This window comes from Sinohyriopsis cumingii, chromosome 7, assembly GCF_028554795.1.
Source record: "Sinohyriopsis cumingii isolate HCF-2022 chromosome 7, ASM2855479v2, whole genome shotgun sequence".
In the NCBI taxonomy this organism is placed as follows: Eukaryota; Metazoa; Mollusca; class Bivalvia; order Unionida; family Unionidae; genus Sinohyriopsis; species Sinohyriopsis cumingii.
This window is the reverse complement of record NC_142967.1, coordinates 37,366,340-37,384,627: the sequence shown is the minus strand read 5'-3', so window position 1 is coordinate 37,384,627 and position 18,288 is coordinate 37,366,340. Positions and strand designations below refer to the sequence as shown.

At 36.9% G+C, this 18,288-nt stretch overlaps 1 protein-coding gene across 4 annotated transcripts in view; it reads right to left on the bottom strand.

Annotated features, from left to right (window-relative positions):
- Positions 1–18,288, bottom strand: part of LOC149795036 (short/branched chain specific acyl-CoA dehydrogenase, mitochondrial-like) — a 52,975-nt gene that overhangs the window by 3,161 nt on the left and 31,526 nt on the right. For all 4 annotated transcript variants that reach the window (XM_089964708.1, XM_089964710.1, XM_089964709.1 and 1 more), the window contains exon 10: positions 18,097–18,196. In XM_089964708.1, the coding sequence (XP_089820834.1) occupies positions 18,097–18,196 (100 nt within the window). The remainder of the gene's footprint in view (positions 1–18,096; positions 18,197–18,288) is intronic.

Below are 18,288 nucleotides of genomic sequence, written 5' to 3'. Positions count from 1 at the left end.
TATGGAGGTTGCTGCAATCTTTTCCAATATGGCAACTGTTTACACAAGTTTACACTTGACCTTTTAATAAGTCCATGGTGTGTGGGGGAGGGGGTAGATAGTGAGGATAGCAGCAGAGAGGGTGAACAGACCACTTAGGGGAATGGTCACCCTTGTGTTTTACCAAAAAAAATAGTGACCACTCATAGAGGTCAATTACCACGTCTACGATTATTGTTTGTCCCAAACAGAATTGTAGACGCCCCTCTCTGCTGCTATCAATATTGGGAATCATCATCTGAATCATGGGAATCTTCATCTGTTTCATCTTTATTTGTTCTATGTTTCAAGTAATATTCAAGTTCTGATGGTGGTTTTTCTATTTTGGGATTTATGTTTTTTCTTTTTCTGTAATAGTTCATCAAACTTCGATATCGATCTCCACCGCAATTTTTGCAAATCTGATATAATCCTCTAACGCCGTTGTTACATCCAACACATCTTCGTGGACCAGCATGAGGGTTTTTCTTTATAAGATAATTATGTTTCTTGCAATATTCTCCACGGCACCTTTTGTTGCATTTATCTGTTGTTCCTTGACGCAGCCACGCACAGTTGTTCATTATATTAATGATATCTGTTTAATTCAATTTAATTTTATCATCACCCCTGTTACCCAAATATTTTATCAATACCCACACGATATCTTGTTCTTGGATCATGTAAATTTATTGTTATAAATCCATGCGGGGTAGCTTGCGCTCGTGAGAAGAAATTTTTGAATTTAATTATATCCATGTCACCACCACACCAAGTTTGATGAATATTTCGCAACGTGTGTGTGTCTACGCCATTAAACACAACTAAAATGTTGCAGTTGTCTCTGATCACTTTTGGTATTTGTGTATATCGTTGAGTAACATAGATCACGTCTGTATTTTTATGTCTCCCTCAGGAAAATATTCTGGCTGGATTTGATTGTTTATCTAGCATCACATCGTCGTATACAACTAAATTATTAATAAATCCGTCTATGGAATCTACGGATGGTGCTTCATCAATATCGGTTATAAACTCTATAACATCATTATCTTCATCCAGTAATCGCGCGTTTTCATTGAAATCTTTAAGTACATCATAACATCGTTGATCATCAACGGATGGTGCTACTAAATACAACTTATCCCATTTCAACCATCTCATTATCAGATTAAGTAATAATTGCGTCTTACCCGATCCAGATGGTCCTATGATAATCATTCTGATGGAGTTCGGTAGCGCAGGATGATGCTTAACTGGCTCTCGCTGCCGAGTTGCTGAGAAATCAATTATATCCATATATATTATAACATGAATTTATATTGTTTACGTTGTAGAGTTAAAACTCCAACTACTGATTTAGCCACGGTTATAACAAAACACAAAAAAATAGCATACGGTGGAAAATGTTCTATATGCGGTAGAAAGAAATTTTCGTTTTTACCTAATAAGCGCGGTGGTGATATTGCTAATTTGATGTCAAAGTTTCCAGGTGCTCCATGGGCTAAATATAGTGGAGAAAAACATCTACCAGGATATAATTATTGCGGTCCTGGTACCAGACTTGATATCAGGCTCGATAATCAAGATCAACCAAAACCAGGCGAGGAACCAATAAATGCTATTGATCGAGCTTGTCATGCTCATGATGTAGCTTATAAAAGTCAAAATCTACAAGATAGGCATATTGCAGATGTAAAATTAATTCATTCATTAAATTCTATAAAAAATAAAAATATTAGAGAATCATTAGCTAATTGGTTAGTAAGATCCTCGATGAAAGGTAAATTAGCGATTGGGGCTGGTAATTAATAATGGAATCAATTTATTATTCACCGAGAGGATACTGGAGAGGCAAAGCAGCAATTGGTAAACTCGCTGATGCAGCGGCGGTTAAACATTCTACTGCTAAAACGTGGTTATCTAAACAAGCAATATGGCAAATTTATCTACCACGTCCTAAACAAATTCAGTACGCGTATTTCGATGTCAGTGTTCCTAATGAAGTTCATCAAGCTGATATTCTGTTTTTACCGCATGATACTGTGCGTGGAAAAACGTACAAGTACGCGCTAACCGTAGTTGATGTTGCAAGTAGATATAAAGAAGCAGAGCCGCTATCAGCGAAAACATCATCTGAAGTAGCCGATGCGTTTGAACGAATTTATCAACGAGGACTTGGACCACAAGGTGGTCTGCGATGGCCGCAGCTACTACAGGTTGATCCTGGTAAGGAATTTCTTGGTCCAGTATCATCGCTGATGAAACAACATAATACCAAAATACGACGAGGTCATACTGCAATTCACCGTGATCAAGCAATTGTTGAGCGATTTAATCGAACACTTGCTGAACGGTTATTTGGATATCAATACGCGAGGGAATTTATTCAGGATAAAAGATCTCGCGAATGGGTTGCAAGATTACCAATCGTGATAGCTGCATTAAATAATGAGATTACACGAACAACCAACATGAAACCCATTAGCGCGGTCACAAAAAAAAATATACCAACACAACGAAAAGATGCTGGAAAACAAAAAATATTAGGTGATGTCACAGTCAGATATTTATATGAGCCTGGTGAACTTGAAGGTGGTAAGGCGAGAGCAACTGATCCTATTTGGAGTGTTACCACACACAAAATATCTACCGTGACAAGATCCACTGGAAGAAATGTAGGCGTTTCCAGACCTGCAATCTACAGATTAGATTCGGCCGCTCCTCAACGTGGATTTACACGTGAACAACTACAAATAATTCCCGCGGATACACAACTACCACCGCGATCACTTCGGTGATTTCGATCACTTAACTAGCACCCAAGGTGCCAGCGCCTCTACGTCGATTACACTCGAGACAGGTTAACATGGTATTTTCTCGTGTATGACCGCGACTATTATCTTTTCTATCTACGGTAAATTGTCTTGAATCATTACTCGAATACCGCCATAACATTATACAATTACAACATGCGCAATGATTGTTCTGCTGCTGTTTTAACTCAATAATAAATTCAACATCAAGATCAAAGTCACGTTTATTTTTTTTATCAGATTGTTTGTATCCGATTAATTTTTTTCTTATTATATCATCATCGATGATGTTAAATTTATCAACGATTTCAGGAATTATAATTCTACGTAATTGAGATATATTTCTGACCCTCGATACCGCTAAATAAACTAAATTTGACCACTCGATGCGATCGTCTACAATTCAGACTCGTGTGTCAGAAATAGTTAATCCCTGAGACGAGTGGATTGTCATAGCGTATCCCAACACCCATGGAGATTTGTCAGCGCGTAATGCATCTTCGACCACACTGATATCAACGGCGACAATATCATTTAATACGAGATTCTGTTTCCTTGACTCTGTCAAGGGTCCTGGAATATCAACATTAATATTCTGTTTTCGTGTATCTGATGGTCTATAACATAACGGTACGGGTAATTCTGAATATTGTTCTTTATGCAGCTGAAATAACTGTTGTTGTAAAGCGTCTCTGATTATCTTTCTACTTGCTACGATCAAATCGTTGGGTCTCCATGAGTTCAAAAAATCACTCATTGATGTCTCTGAGATCACTCCACGTATTATTTCACACTGAATTTTGTTTGATTGTAATCTGATTAATTTTTTAAACTCCTTCAAATTTGCATCAAGAGCTCTATGATCATCATCTATTTCATGTGGAGATGGTCCAACAAAAGGCGGAGGTTGACCATGATCGCCACACATTATTATGGCGGTATTTTTCGTCAACAACCAATCAAGAAACATTTTTAATGTATCCAATGACACCGTGCATATCTCATCCCAAATAATTATTTTAGGTATATATTTTTCTCCCATCCGTTCAGGAGTCCATGTATCCCCGCGCCACCGAAAGAAACTATGATACGTACACGATTGTACTTGCCGCTGTTTCATCTCACGTGCGAGTCTATGTGTGGGTGTCAGCACGATTATATCTGAATTTCTAAAAACATTAATCGTTCGAGTTGTTTTGCCGCATCCACCAGGTCCATTGAGATATACTGTCTTATATCTGGTTATTGGATCACTCAACGATGGTGCCTTCGACATTTCTGATATTTTATTACCCTCACGATAAAAATCTCTCACTGGAACATCTGCTGATTCTACATAATTGTGTAATAGTTCCTTTTTTATTCTCCACGAACCCCATCGTTCATCATTACTTGTAAATTTCATAACAGATTCTAAATATTTACTTGAAATATAAAACGAATCTGTTGCGACTCTGACTGCGGTCTCAGGAAATCTATTAACCATCGATAATAAATTTATAGAAACATAAGCCAACATGGAAGATCTTAGATGAGTATATTGTGGGGATACGTCATTTATGTAACTAACGATCGTACCTAATTTTGTTCCGTCGGATAAATAAACACTCTCTCGATTTACAAACGTATTTTTCGCCGTTGTATCAGCGATTATAAAATCGTACTCGGCATCATCTAGAATTAATCGTGCGTGATGTCTTTTATAATCATATGCACCACCTTGAGTAAATTTACCTATAATTTTTCTACCGAGATCTTTTGCGGTTTTGAGTTTATTAGGAATATCATCTTCGGAAATATCAGGATATTTTTCCTTAAACTCGCTGATAACTTCAGAATCTGACATGGGCAACCAAACTTTGGTCTGTGCATGATATGATATAATTGCCTCACTGACCACCAACGATGTCAGTATCATACAATCTAGCATATATCGCAACAAAACTACAGGTGCCCAACGTTTTTCACAAAAATGTCTGCCAAACCAAACATAACAAATCTTGTGAAGATTTTCATTAAACTCGAATGATTCAATACAGGCGAATCCAGTCAGATCAAAATCAGGTAATGGTCCATTAATTGCCACTCGCGTCATCTCGTTTGTAGGATGACCGAATCTTTCAAAGTACGTAGAACAATCTCCGTATCCCAGAAAACTTCCTGGATAACATGCAACCATATCAACCGAAATAACATCATTGTAATTGTATTTGGTATTCCATAATCCGCCATGTCCATATTCGACGCAACTTGCGCGTACGTCCTCGAGTAAATCAAATCGTGTTGGTTTCCATGAATTTCGTTCTCTGGCGAAATGAGCCGCAACAGATGGAACGGTAAAACAATTAGTTAGTAATTTGTCAGTATTTTCCGCGTGCTTGCACTGTAAAAACGTCGCAAGATTTTTCATCTCGTCATGGAGGGATTCTGTGCGATATATTTCACCGTTCGGTTTGACAAACTGATCAAATTCACCCTCCTCATTACTTTTAAATAACCATACTGATACAGGATCGTTTTTACTTATTTCGTTAATAAAATCAAACATACTATCTGTGTGATAAAATCTAACAGTTCGATCACGTGGAAATATTGTTACCGCGTTAGTCCATGCGTGCGCGTTATGATCGATAATATTTATTGGAGCTCCCTTCGATTTATATTTCGACTGGTACAGTACTTCTCCCGTTATTGTCGCCACAGTTATTGGAAATTTTAATAGTTTTCCTAGTTCAGCAACATCTTTTATTGTAGCACCGGTATCCTTAACTGAATCAGCCCACGAGTTTATTTTTTCACGCCTTAAATCAGTTAATCCATTTCCACGCATCGCGTTTCTAAAGTGTTCTATTACTCGTTCGGCCACACAATTTAACCTTGAAAATTTCATCGGCGCTAGTTTATCAACGTTAGGTTTTTTATTTATCTCATAGATTCCATAAATAACCGCCGTTACAGGATATGCTCGCTCATAATACGGTTTGTCAATACCTGTCAGTAGACCCGGTCTGGAATTTTTACTTAATATGATAGTTTTATTATTACCAAGGACAGGATCATATTTGTCACGGATAATCCAACTATCTGTTTCTGTTAATACAATAAATTTTACTCTGAAGAAATATTTTTGATTGCCCTCGTATTCAGCGATGTAGTTAATGATAGTTGCCGCTCGTTTGTCATTCATTGTAGCGTCCGTGACAAAGTCAGTGTTGCGTATAATCTTGAACGTTGACCATGTATGAGATGCACCATCCGTGTAAAATTCTTTCTTGGCGTCGTGAATTTTCGAGATCAAACTTTTATTTTTCGGATCAACCAGATCTCGTACTGGCAAGTCAGAAGATAATCTGTCAAGGTTGAATTTATACTTAACAGGCCTAGTTTGGGATAATCTCTCAAACTCGTTCATATAATTAAAACAAATATTTAAATAAAGAAAATTATATATATATATACAATGTCCCAATGCAGATGGTTGATGATCGGCTCAGTAAATCGATGCAACAAATCCTGTAGAAAGGAATTTTGTTGGATGCACTCACAAAACATACGACGAGGAAGTCTAGGACCAATACCATGTCTACGGTGTGGTATTGGAGTGCGAGGAAAGACAGAATTATGTGGGAAGTGCGGCGGGAAACGGTTCAGAGAGCTTAAAAGATATTATGACAAAAAAAATAATAGCGGTGAAAACGCTATAAAATCCGTGAGGGATTATATATCAAGATTTCAGACAAACAATGATTTAAACATATAATATTATTATAATGGAGCAAAATATATTTGTCCCACATCCTGTCATAACAAACTATGAATCAAATATTAATGGTATCATCAGACACTGCAAGTTGAAGAAACAAGTTGGTTATATTACTAATGCTGGTTATCTCACATTTACTGTTGGGAAGAAACATTATCTGTGCCATAGATTTACGTACGAGTGTCACAAGGGTTTGATCAAAGACGGTCTTGTTATTGATCATATTGATGGAAATCCTCAAAACAATAATTTATCCAACCTTCGTATTGTCACGCAAGGCGTGAACTCTGCATGTGGTAATACAGGAAGATGTAAGACAATCGGAAAGAGGGCGGTAATTTCCTCAAACATAGAAACTGGCGAAAAAGTTATGTTTCGTTCAATATCTTCTGCTGCGAAATATTTTGATATTCACCCGCAATCAGTACAAAGAGTGGCAGAAAATATGTATAAAACCACCTTCTCGAAAAAATATAAGCAGAAAATTATCTTTAAGTATCAATAACTATCATCACCACATTATTAACTATCATCACCACATTATTAACTATCATCACCACATTGAATTAATTTTTTAATTTATGTCACAGTAGGTCCTCCATACACTACTGAATTTTTTAGTATATAAGGGGAGATTACTTTGTAATATATAGTTTTCTTCGTAGATGGTTGGTTTTTTATGATCGTAATTAGTCAGTTTAACTAATTACATCGTAACTAATTACTCGTAGAAGTATTATTTATGTTTTTTAAATATTTTCCCATCATACAACACATGATAATGTTATTGATCCGTAGGAAGCTGTGTGTGAAACAGAAATCGTTGCTCATTGTAATCGACCTGCAGTTGTGTGTTCACTGAACTTACATTCTGGAAAGTTCTTTGACTGGTGCATTAATGCCACTGTTATTATTGATTCTCAGTCTACTTAGGAAACCCGCTACAAATACAGAAACTATTATTATTGATTCTCAGTCTACTTGGGAAACCCGCTACAAATACAGAAACTATTATTCAGAAACTGTTATAAATACAGAAACTGTTATTATTCAGAAACTGTTATAAATACAGAAACTGTTATTATTCAGAAACTGTTATAAATACAGAAACTGTTATTATTCAGAAACTGTTATAAATACAGAAACTGTTATTATTCAGAAACCGCTACAAATACAGAAACTGTTAAATACAGAAACTGTTATTATTCAGAAACTGTTAAATACAGAAACTGTTATTATTCAGAAACCGCTGTTTAGTGTAAATATTGGTTCCTTAGCTATATATTAACTTCCGAAACATATGTTCATAACAATGTTTGATAGCTCGATCAGTATGGTATTGGACTGTGACGCTCGCGGTCCAGGATCGAATCCCCATGGCTGACAATTTGTCGGTGGTGCGCATAATTGCGATTTTTATAATAGTGGGGGGAACCGCAAGAACCTCCCCCGCTCAGCAAATTCCCAACCACAATATTGACTTGTGGTTGATACATATTTTCGTATCACCCACTGGATTAATTATTGTGGGTGTGATTTTGCTGAGCGTACATGTTTGTACTGTCCTTAGTTAGTGCCGTTTCATTCATAATCTGAGCTCGCTAATACACTCGATAGGGGCTCTTCATTCATTGTATATAACCATTTCATTGTATATATGTATATCCTCTAAACTTGGTAGATTGCGGTGGCAAGTTACGAGTTTAATGAGGACTGTGCTGTCCTTGTGCTGTCCTTAGTTAGTGCCGTTTCATTCATAATCTGAGCTCGCTAATACACTCGATAGGGGCTCTTCATTCATTGTATATAACCATTTCATTGTATATATGTTATATGTATATCCTGTAAACTTGGTAGATTGCGGTGGCAAGCTACGAGTTTAACGAGGACTGTGCTGTCCTTGTGCTGTCCTTAGTTAGTTATATGTATATCCTATAAACTTGGTAGATTGCGGTGGCAAGCTACGAGTTTAATGAGGACTGTGCTGTCCTTAGTTAGTTATATGTTATATGTATATCCTATAAACTTGGTAGATTGCGGTGGCAAGCTACGAGTTTAATGAGGACTGTGCTGTCCTCCCTCTTGGGCCTCTAGACCGTTGTTTGGCGGGTTAGGGGCTCTCGTAGAGGGAATATTTGCCTAATGAACTTGGTAGATTGCGGTGGCAAGCTACGAGTTCTTGGTTGTGCTGTCCCTGAAACATCCCGACGAACTCGCTAATACACTCGATAGGTGTTCTAGGGATATTTTTTTTTATTTTAAAGATTTATATATTATATAATGAACCATGAAAATATCAATGATGTAATTGTCGCTATTAAAAAATTGAAAAAAGATGGAATTAATATATCTGATGAACTTAATCCTGAAAAAATAGTTTCTGACTTTGAGATTTTACAAGAACGTAAAACCATGGGGACACACACACTATCATCTGAATACAGGCTCATGAAACGGATTCAATCGGCAATGTTTCAGTCGCTAGCTACCGTAGAAGATGATCATGTGAAGGAGTTCGTTCCTCTTTCTACCGCCGTAGAAAGAATTAAGTCGTTATTATCCCACGAGTATGAGGCAAAGAAAACGATTAGTACCCGTATAAGACTATTAAGAAAAATAATGTTAGATCGTGAAACGATCCAAGGTAACTTCGTTACTGGTGAAACGATCCAAAGTAGTAATTCCGATGAAGATGACTGAGATCTTTGATCAGAAATATTATTTCTGAATTTGATGGGTTAGTAATTTGGTTTTTTTTACTGAAATTTAACAAATTTGTACAAATTTCTTAATTTTGACTACCATTTACCCCATCAAAAACATAAAATTGTACAAATTTCTTAATTTGACTACCATTTACCCCATCAAAAACATAAAATTGTACAAATTTCTTAATTTTGACTACCATTTACCCCATCAAAAACATAAAATTGTACAAATTTCTTAATTTTACAAATTATTTATTTCTGAATTAATTTATTTATTTACTGAATTAATTTATTTTTTTTTTACTAAAATCAAGAAAAATGCACGAATTACTTGATTCTGACGGGGTAGTTGGTAGTCAAAATCAAAGAAAAATGCACGAATTACTTGATTTCTGACGGGGTAGTTGGTAGTCAAAATCAGGAAAATTGAGCAATTTCGTTGTATTTTAGTAAAAAAAAAATAAAAATCTCAGTAAAAATAATATTATTAATAAATAAAATTAATTTATAATAAATAAAATTTGTTAGGAACAATCTGACAAGGTTAGAACTTTCTTGATTTTGACGGGGTAGTTGGTAGTCAAAATCAAGTAGTTCGTGCATTTTTATGTTTCTGAGGGGGTAGTTGGTAGTCAAAATCAAGTAGTTTGTGCATTTTTATGTTTCTGAGGGGGTAGTTGGTAGTCAAAATCATGTAATTTGTACAATTTCAGTAAAAATCAGGAAAATTAATAAATATTATTTTTTTTTTGTGATAGAAATTTTAATTTTACTTTCATCGACTAGCTTTTTTAGTTGCCTAGGCCGATTAATTTGTACCAAACACAAATTTGTGCCAGTAATAATAAAATATTTTTTTAAGTTGATCGAATTTGATTCTGAAGATCTACGACAAAAGTCCTTAGACAGAAATCCTTACGACGGAAGTCCTTAGACAGAAATCCTTAAGACGGAAGTCCTTACGACGGAAGTCTTACGACTTTACATACAGATTTATTACAAGCTCTTCTTCACGTATGTCAATCAAGCGATTAAGGTGGTCTGTGAGTTTAAAATTGATTCGCGTTAACATATTATTGTGACACCGCAAATACACGGGATTAGTTGGTTCTTGCACGATTAAACTTCCAGGGGGAACTTGTGGTGTGAACGTGTACAGGATGTATCCTTGTTGAGCTTGATTTGATCTTCCGAGATCTATTTGATAGCTGCCATCGATTACGTCACAAACCAGATTGACCGCGACCGTCGGTGTTATATTAACGATCCGCGGGGATACGTGTCTTCCGCCGCCGTGTGGATCATTATCATATCTGAGAACAGTTGGAGGTGGTGCTAGTTTTTTCCATGCATCGAGTATTTTAGGGAAGTTTTCGTTGATAAGATCGTTTAATAATTTTACTAGTTCTCTAGCATCAATCCCCGGTATTACAAATGTTGGTAATTGTTGTTCAGTTATTTTGTAATGATTGAGAAACCATGGTCTAGCTTTATAATTATCAATATTTTCATCACCGTGTCTAACCATGTTCACAATGATAGTTTTATTAACGTATCTAATATCTGATATGACCTGATTTAGATGTTTTATCGTCTCAATGATTTTTTGTTTTACGTCATCGCTGTAGCTATCAGTAAAGAAATTTCGTAGTTTGTTGATTGATTGTTTAAATTCAAAATTAACAGGATCAGAATATGATTTAATAAATTCTTCATCAACGAGTGGATTTACTCTAGCATCTGAATGAACACTACGTACATTATTTATTATTTTAGGAATGTCACCATCAGGAGTAATTGTAAACATGGAAAAACCACTAGTCTGGATCCACGGATATTTACCTCTATATTCAGGAACTATCATAAATTTTGCTTCATCTGTGATAAAATCATCCCGAGTTGGTTCTGGTGGTCCTTCATGCACCGGGGGAATTTCAGGCCATCCTAGCACTGATCTGATTGAAGATTGATAAATATCAACGGCATAATCAGGCGAGTTTATTTCAACCGTCGAGGACAACGTCGGCTCATGAACATTAATTGATATTTTTGATTCTTTTCCTGTTATTGATTTTATTCTACGCGCAAATTCCTCACTGATCTCTTCAATCTCATAACTGCCAGTTGGTATTCCAACAACAACCCAGTCAGGTGTTCCATCGGGTTTGTTCTTGTTAGTAAATACAAGCGAATTATTTGCTGGTGTACCATTAAATGATTTTGATCTGATATTTGGCCAGCTGTAATATACTCGTAATTGTGCTAGTGCTATTTCTTTTACTGGAATTGCAGTAGGAAAATTAACACTAAATTCAGGATTAGTTGAACTTACCGAGATCATCGTTATCTTTGGCGGAGTTGTGTTGGTCACGATCTGCTGGAGTAATTCTGTCATTATTGATACTTGTATCTTTAATACCGATACCTTCGTCGTATATTTTGGTTATCATTGAAAATTCGAAATCAGATATAATTCCATCACTGAGACTCGCTGATAACAACGAGGATAATTTCGAGTATGCTACCGTCGTTGTGTGTAATTTTATTTTGTAATCGGATAATTTTTCGTTCGTACAAGTACATATTTTTTTGTGATGATACCAAGCACACCTGCAATAGCTGTTGCTGCTGAAATACAGATAGTTACAGCTACTGGTGCCATCGTTGTCAACGCTGATAATATTACACCGGTTCCAGCAACAACAGCGGATACTGAATAAACAATCACATCAACGATAACCAATCGTCGTCGATATTTTTTTACTTTTACTGTATATTGATCGACTTGATCTTTTAGCGCCGCCTGCCATTCACGTGCTTGATTGTATCTGTATTGTGCACCGTCCATATATATTTTTATGCAGTAACCAATTGAGGTGTTTCAGCTACAAATTCCAAACACCACCAGAAGGATGTTGCGGTTAATTTCTTATCATCTGCTTCCAGAATAAATATTTCTTCGGTTCCGCTATTTAATACAACAGATACAACCCCGGAAAACCTGTCGGTGGAATGACGCCATGGAAACGTTGTAAATATTTCAAATTTTGCAGCACTAAACACAGATAGCCTGTACACGCCAGTGACTGTTGCGGTATATTTGACAGTATTATTTTGCTGCGACCATGTTGCAAATCCCGATGATACCGTGCATACGATGTTTGTGATATGCCCGGGAGTTATTGCAGCTGGAATTTTAATCAAATTTGTTTTGTTGACAATCTCAGGAATTCCCGCTACGATGTTTTGCTGTCTTTGTTTGATCGTGTCTAGGTCAGTTTTGATATCAACGAGTTTTATATCAGCGACCAACGGATTACCAAAAAAATCTTCTGCGGTTTCATTAATTTTTCTAAAATTTCTGCGAAGATTTGTGAACGCGTTTACGTGAACATCATATTTGGCCCGTAGCGTGGATAGTTTTCCATCCACGTCGTCGACGTATAGTTTGTTTGCGACGTCGTTGTCAGATTTTGGAGCTGTTACAGCTACTATTTTGTTCCCGTTCATGCTAAGTTCACCTGTCATTGTGTCACCGGTGTTTCTCACGCGATTAGCAACACTTTTTGTAATTTCATCTCTGATGGTTTTAAGTGACATACTTGAATCTCTGATTCTACCACCGTCAGTAAACACGGGAATATTATCTGCAACTGCACCGAGTACTCGCCGGACTATATCATTCCATTTGATATTGCTGGTTTTTAGTTTACCATATCGATCTTGAAAAATAACAACCTCATCTGGATCAACTCCAGCAAGGTTCATGATATCAGCGAGGTCATCTTTAGTCGCATACTTCGACAGATCAACGTCGGATTTTATTTTCTTACTAGTAGAAGATGTTCCGTAGATGTCAACCATTATAATAAGATCCGTTGTTTAAAATGCTTTACGCGCAACAAATCGGTTGCTTGTATAATCGTGCACGACTTTATGTGGCGGCCTGGATGATTTTGATATAGCGTCGAGTACATTAATTACTTCATGGCCGCATATTGGCGGATCTGTCATTGTTTGTGTGGGTAGCGTTGAATACCAAACTTTGGAACCTCTGGTTGTTGCGTGGAGTGGTGCGACATACTTGATAAATTCAACAGGTGGAGCTAACCCGTACGAATCAAAATAAACAATTCCACGCGGATCAATCGCGTATGATACCCAATGAGTACCAGGTCCAGAACGTTTGTCAAGATTAATAATACCTGTTTCTAGTTTGTTTGGTTGTTTCGGTAATTGATCTCGCATAAAAACACCTCTAAAGGCGGATATTTTTAATTTTTTAGCAGCATCAAGTAAATCAAAATTTGATGCTGGAACGTTTAACGAAATGATCCTGGAAGCCTTAGGCCTCTCCCCCAACGAGATCCCGGCAATCTTAGACCGCGTCCCTTTTTTTTGTATCCTCGCCCTGTTGCCTTCTTTAGTGCCATTCCAGCGGCTGTTCCAACAGCACCTAACGCGGCCGCTTTTGCTACGGCTGGAGCAGACGCAGCTATTAATGCCGGAATAGCCGCAAGAAGTGGAAATATACCACCCGTTTTAACCATGTCTTTGATGGCGCTCGGGGAGAGATGGAATTGAACTCCAGTTTTTGATTCTAGGGCTTTATTGAAATGTTTAATCTGATTATTTGTCAACGATAATTTGTTTGGACCACCACTAATATGATCTCGTTTTAGTGATATTTTAGTTCCGCATTTGTTGGCGGTTTTTGATTGAAGCTTTTTTTACCTGACCCGGGGTCAGAGTAACATTAACATGACTATACGACATTTTTATATAAAATATATTTTTCTAAATAACACGATTAAAGATTTTCCACCGGTGCATCAAAGACCCTCATTCGACCACTGCCACCTTCAAGTAACATGGCCTTGTCGCTAAGTATGACCGCGATCGCTCTGTAGAAGCCGGGAACAACTGGTGGACCGGGTATATCAGGAGGAGGGTTAGTAACATGAGCTCGAAAGTGTATATCAACAACAGATTGTTTGGATAAATCAAGATGTTCTAGTGAAAAATAATAAATCGGATATAGACCTGTAAAATCTAGTTGTGATATTTGCAAGCCGGTATCTATATTTTGATCACGTCCCATGAATGACATTAAACGATGATATGCGCGCGCTACATGATTTTGATCAAAATTTAGTTGTATATCCTCGGCTGGTTCTTGATGTCCATTTATCCGTAAGGAAACTTCATTAACTCCAAGGTTATCAAATATCATATGTGAACGTTCTTGATTATTCGTCCGAGCATTATCTTGTAGTGCAATAAAAAATATGTCGTGGTGCAGAAACACCCTGTTGTGATGCTATATGCCATGTAAATAAACCATTAATATTGCTTTGAGCAGCATCTGTGGTTACTGTTAACCATGATAGCAATGATTTGCCGCCTTGATCCATAAAAGATAGTAATTTTTGTTCCTCAGTAATAGATGGAGTCATTACTGGCATCCACAATGAAAGTTTTGATATATTTACTTTACCCTCGGCAACACCAGCACCTCGCCAGATTGCATCATTATCATCACTTTTTCTTACGAGCACAATTGTGTGTTTAGCTCCAAAGATGACTTTTCTAACATTTCTGCAAAATCCAAAGATGTGTGATAATGGAATTGCACACGAAAAATTTCTATCATCTCCCGACAACGCCGCTCGGCGTGTTGCAAATCCCAAGTTGTAAGTCGCATTAACACTTTTTATAATATCAAAAGCAGCAGCTGGTCTGGCTGCGTGTTCAAAGTCAACTGGCTGTGGATCAACTGCAGTATCTCGTTCTGCTTGTATTTTGGTATACTGAACATGATCAGCGTTGTTGGTAATATCTTTGGCAAACATCATTGTTGGACCGGCTGATCTTGTAAAGTCGTCAGAATATCTCGCCAGACCAATTATTGTTGTAGCAACGTCGACATCATTCTGAACTGATTCAATATTTTTTCCATCAATCATGTATGTGGCGCCACTAAATAATGCCATGATCCCGTTGTTGACAAAACCAACACGCAAATTAGCAGCATATGGCGTATTAGCTACAACATTCGTTACAAGTCTACCTTCTACTTCAATAAACGCCTCAGCGGGCAAGAAATATCTACTTGTATCATGAACCTGTAATTCGATTCTCCCCCGCTGATTTGGTAGTCTTGCGTCATAGGAATAAAATTGATAATCACGTACTGACTCGTACTTAAGGACAGGTGCCTCCATATCAAATGCTGGGTCTGATTCGCGCCTGAACATTTTTATTATAGTTACCATTTTTCCAAATGATGATCATCGTCGACGAAGACCGCTCCCTGCTATTAAATTTGCTGTTATATTTTTTTCTGCTTCTTCAGATATCGCCGCTAGTTTTTGATTTGCAGCCTGATTTATTATTTTACTTACGTCTGAGGGCATCACCTCAGTACTTGCCAGTTTCACCGGTGGTTGTTGTTTTCGTCGCAATAATCGTGCTAGTCTTTCCTTGATCGCCGAGAACGCCTTACCAGCAACATTGACAATTGCACCAGGAGCTTTATCACGAACAATATCAATAGCCTTCATCGATAATTGTTTTGCAACAGGCGCTACTTTTGGAGCTATCCTCGTGAATAATCCTCGAATGACATCACCAAGTCCATTTCCGTAAATAACACTATAGATTGGTAATCGTGAGTTTACCGCTCTAACCTGTGTGGGTTTACGATGATTATCATGCACAATCATCTTATTTTATTTACCATTTATCTAACAACTAGTCATCAACGAGCTCATCAATAAGTTCTCGGTAAACGCCAATATCCATGATACCACCTTGAAATAGTCGCCGACAAATATCAGCTGCTTCATTGGTTATTTCTGGTGAATTATTTCCAGCACGTTTTCCTCCTATGAGAACTTCTAACCGTGACACGTCATTGATGATATTATCAGGACATAAACCAGATCCTGTTTTAGGTTCATCTTGAGGTGTTTTAAATACTGGTGGTTGCATTACCGGAGTAAGTACTTCAGTGGTGTCCGGGGGTGAGTCACTTTCTCGAAATCCATGTGGTGAACCTGTCGGTGTAAATGTTACAACCGGTGAAGAAATTGTACGTAAAGGCGAAGAAATTTTCTTCGAGGATAGTAATTTAATTAGCTCTTTAGTCCTTTTAATTTCCGACTTCAACCTTTGCTGCGGCGAAGAAGATTGTTGTTGTTCTATTTGTTGCAGAGGTGGAGGAAGCTGATACTGGTAGGACTCTCCTTGTTCTGGTTGTTCCCGTCTCTCTCTATAAAGTCTTTTTACTTCTTCATTAAGTCTTTCGTATTCTAGACCTCTAGCTTGTTTTTTGTTGTAATATACGCGATATATCCATTTAATGAAATTATCATCATTTGTTTTTTCATAACGGGGTTTTAAAATACTAGATTTATTAGATATATTATCTAATATCATCTCAGGTAATCTCTCTCTTTTAATATTTCTAATTTCCTCAACAACTCCTTCGTTAAATTTTGCAATTAATTCTACGTTTTCTCCTGCTGGTTTGGATTTAGATACAAGTTTTTTTCTCACATCGGCGACTTCAGTACGAAGTTCTCCAATACCTTCAAGTATTTCCTCACCAACAGGTGGAGGTTGAGCTGCGGCTATGCCAGTTGGAAGGTCTCGTAAAATCTTTTTTGTTTGTTTGGTTCTTCTTGCTATTTTTTCAGCCTGCGCCGCAGTTTGTTTTGATACCGGAAGAAGATCTTCTTTGATGACAGTTGTAACTTGTTCAGTAGCTGCAGTGACGGGTTTAAATAGTTTTTTAGTGTCTTCTTCAAACTCAACTTTTGCTTCTTGCTGCGCTTGCAGATTTTTTCTAAATGAGTCTCTGACAGGAAGAAATTTTTTAATTGTTTCTAATCGTTCTCGAGCTGTTCTTGCAGTATGAGATTCTGGATGTACCATTTTATTATAACATAATAATTTAATTAATATCAGCAGAAGAGGAATACAGAAGTTTGATGATATATTATAAACACAGAAAGAACATAAATCCCAAAATAGAAAAACCACCATCAGAACTTGAATATTACTTGAAACATAGAACAAATTCCGAAGATTCAGATGAAGATGAAACAGATGAAGATTCCCATGATTCAGATGATGATTCCCAATATTGATAGCAGCAGAGAGGGGCGTCTACAATTCTGTTTGGGACAAACAATAATCGTAGACGTGGTAATTGACCTCTATGAGTGGTCACTATTTTTTTTGGTAAAACACAAGGGTGACCATTCCCCTAAGTGGTCTGTTCACCCTCTCTGCTGCTGAGGATATATTTTGCCAATGTATGTGCCAACAAATTAACAACGGTTGGCAAAATTAGGGATGTTACTTAATCCCACTAAGTGCTTCTTCCTCAGCTCAGTCAATAAATGTACTCATGCTGAGAAGTTTTCCAGTACTATTAATAGCATTCAGTGAAAAAAAGAGGCCATACTTTTAATAATGATTAATATTGTAAAGAACACAATTTTGTATCTATTTTGGGAGACCCCCTATGTGCATGATTTAAAAAAAAATGAAATCTAAGCAAGTAGATAGGTGAATGATCCTGCTTCTCAATGATCACACTGTCTTGTATTCAACAAAACATCCTCAATGATCACACTGTCTTGTATTCAACAAAACATCCTCAGATCAACTTTAACAAAAAAGGAATCTGTATATCAGATAATTGACCAATAATGTTAAAAAGTTTACTCCCACTGAAAATAAGAGTGTTTAAAACAGCAATGACGTTTTGCATGTTTCATACCTATTTTACAGTCTCTGAAGAATTTTTCTATAGGATAGTCCTTAGTGTAACCCACACCTCCCATCCATTCTATGCACTTGGAGGCTGTTAGGGCAGCAACCTGTAAATAGTAAATATTCAACAGGTAAAATGACTAACCAAGAGCAGACATTTGAATAGTCACACTATAAATATAATAAGCAATAAAAATAG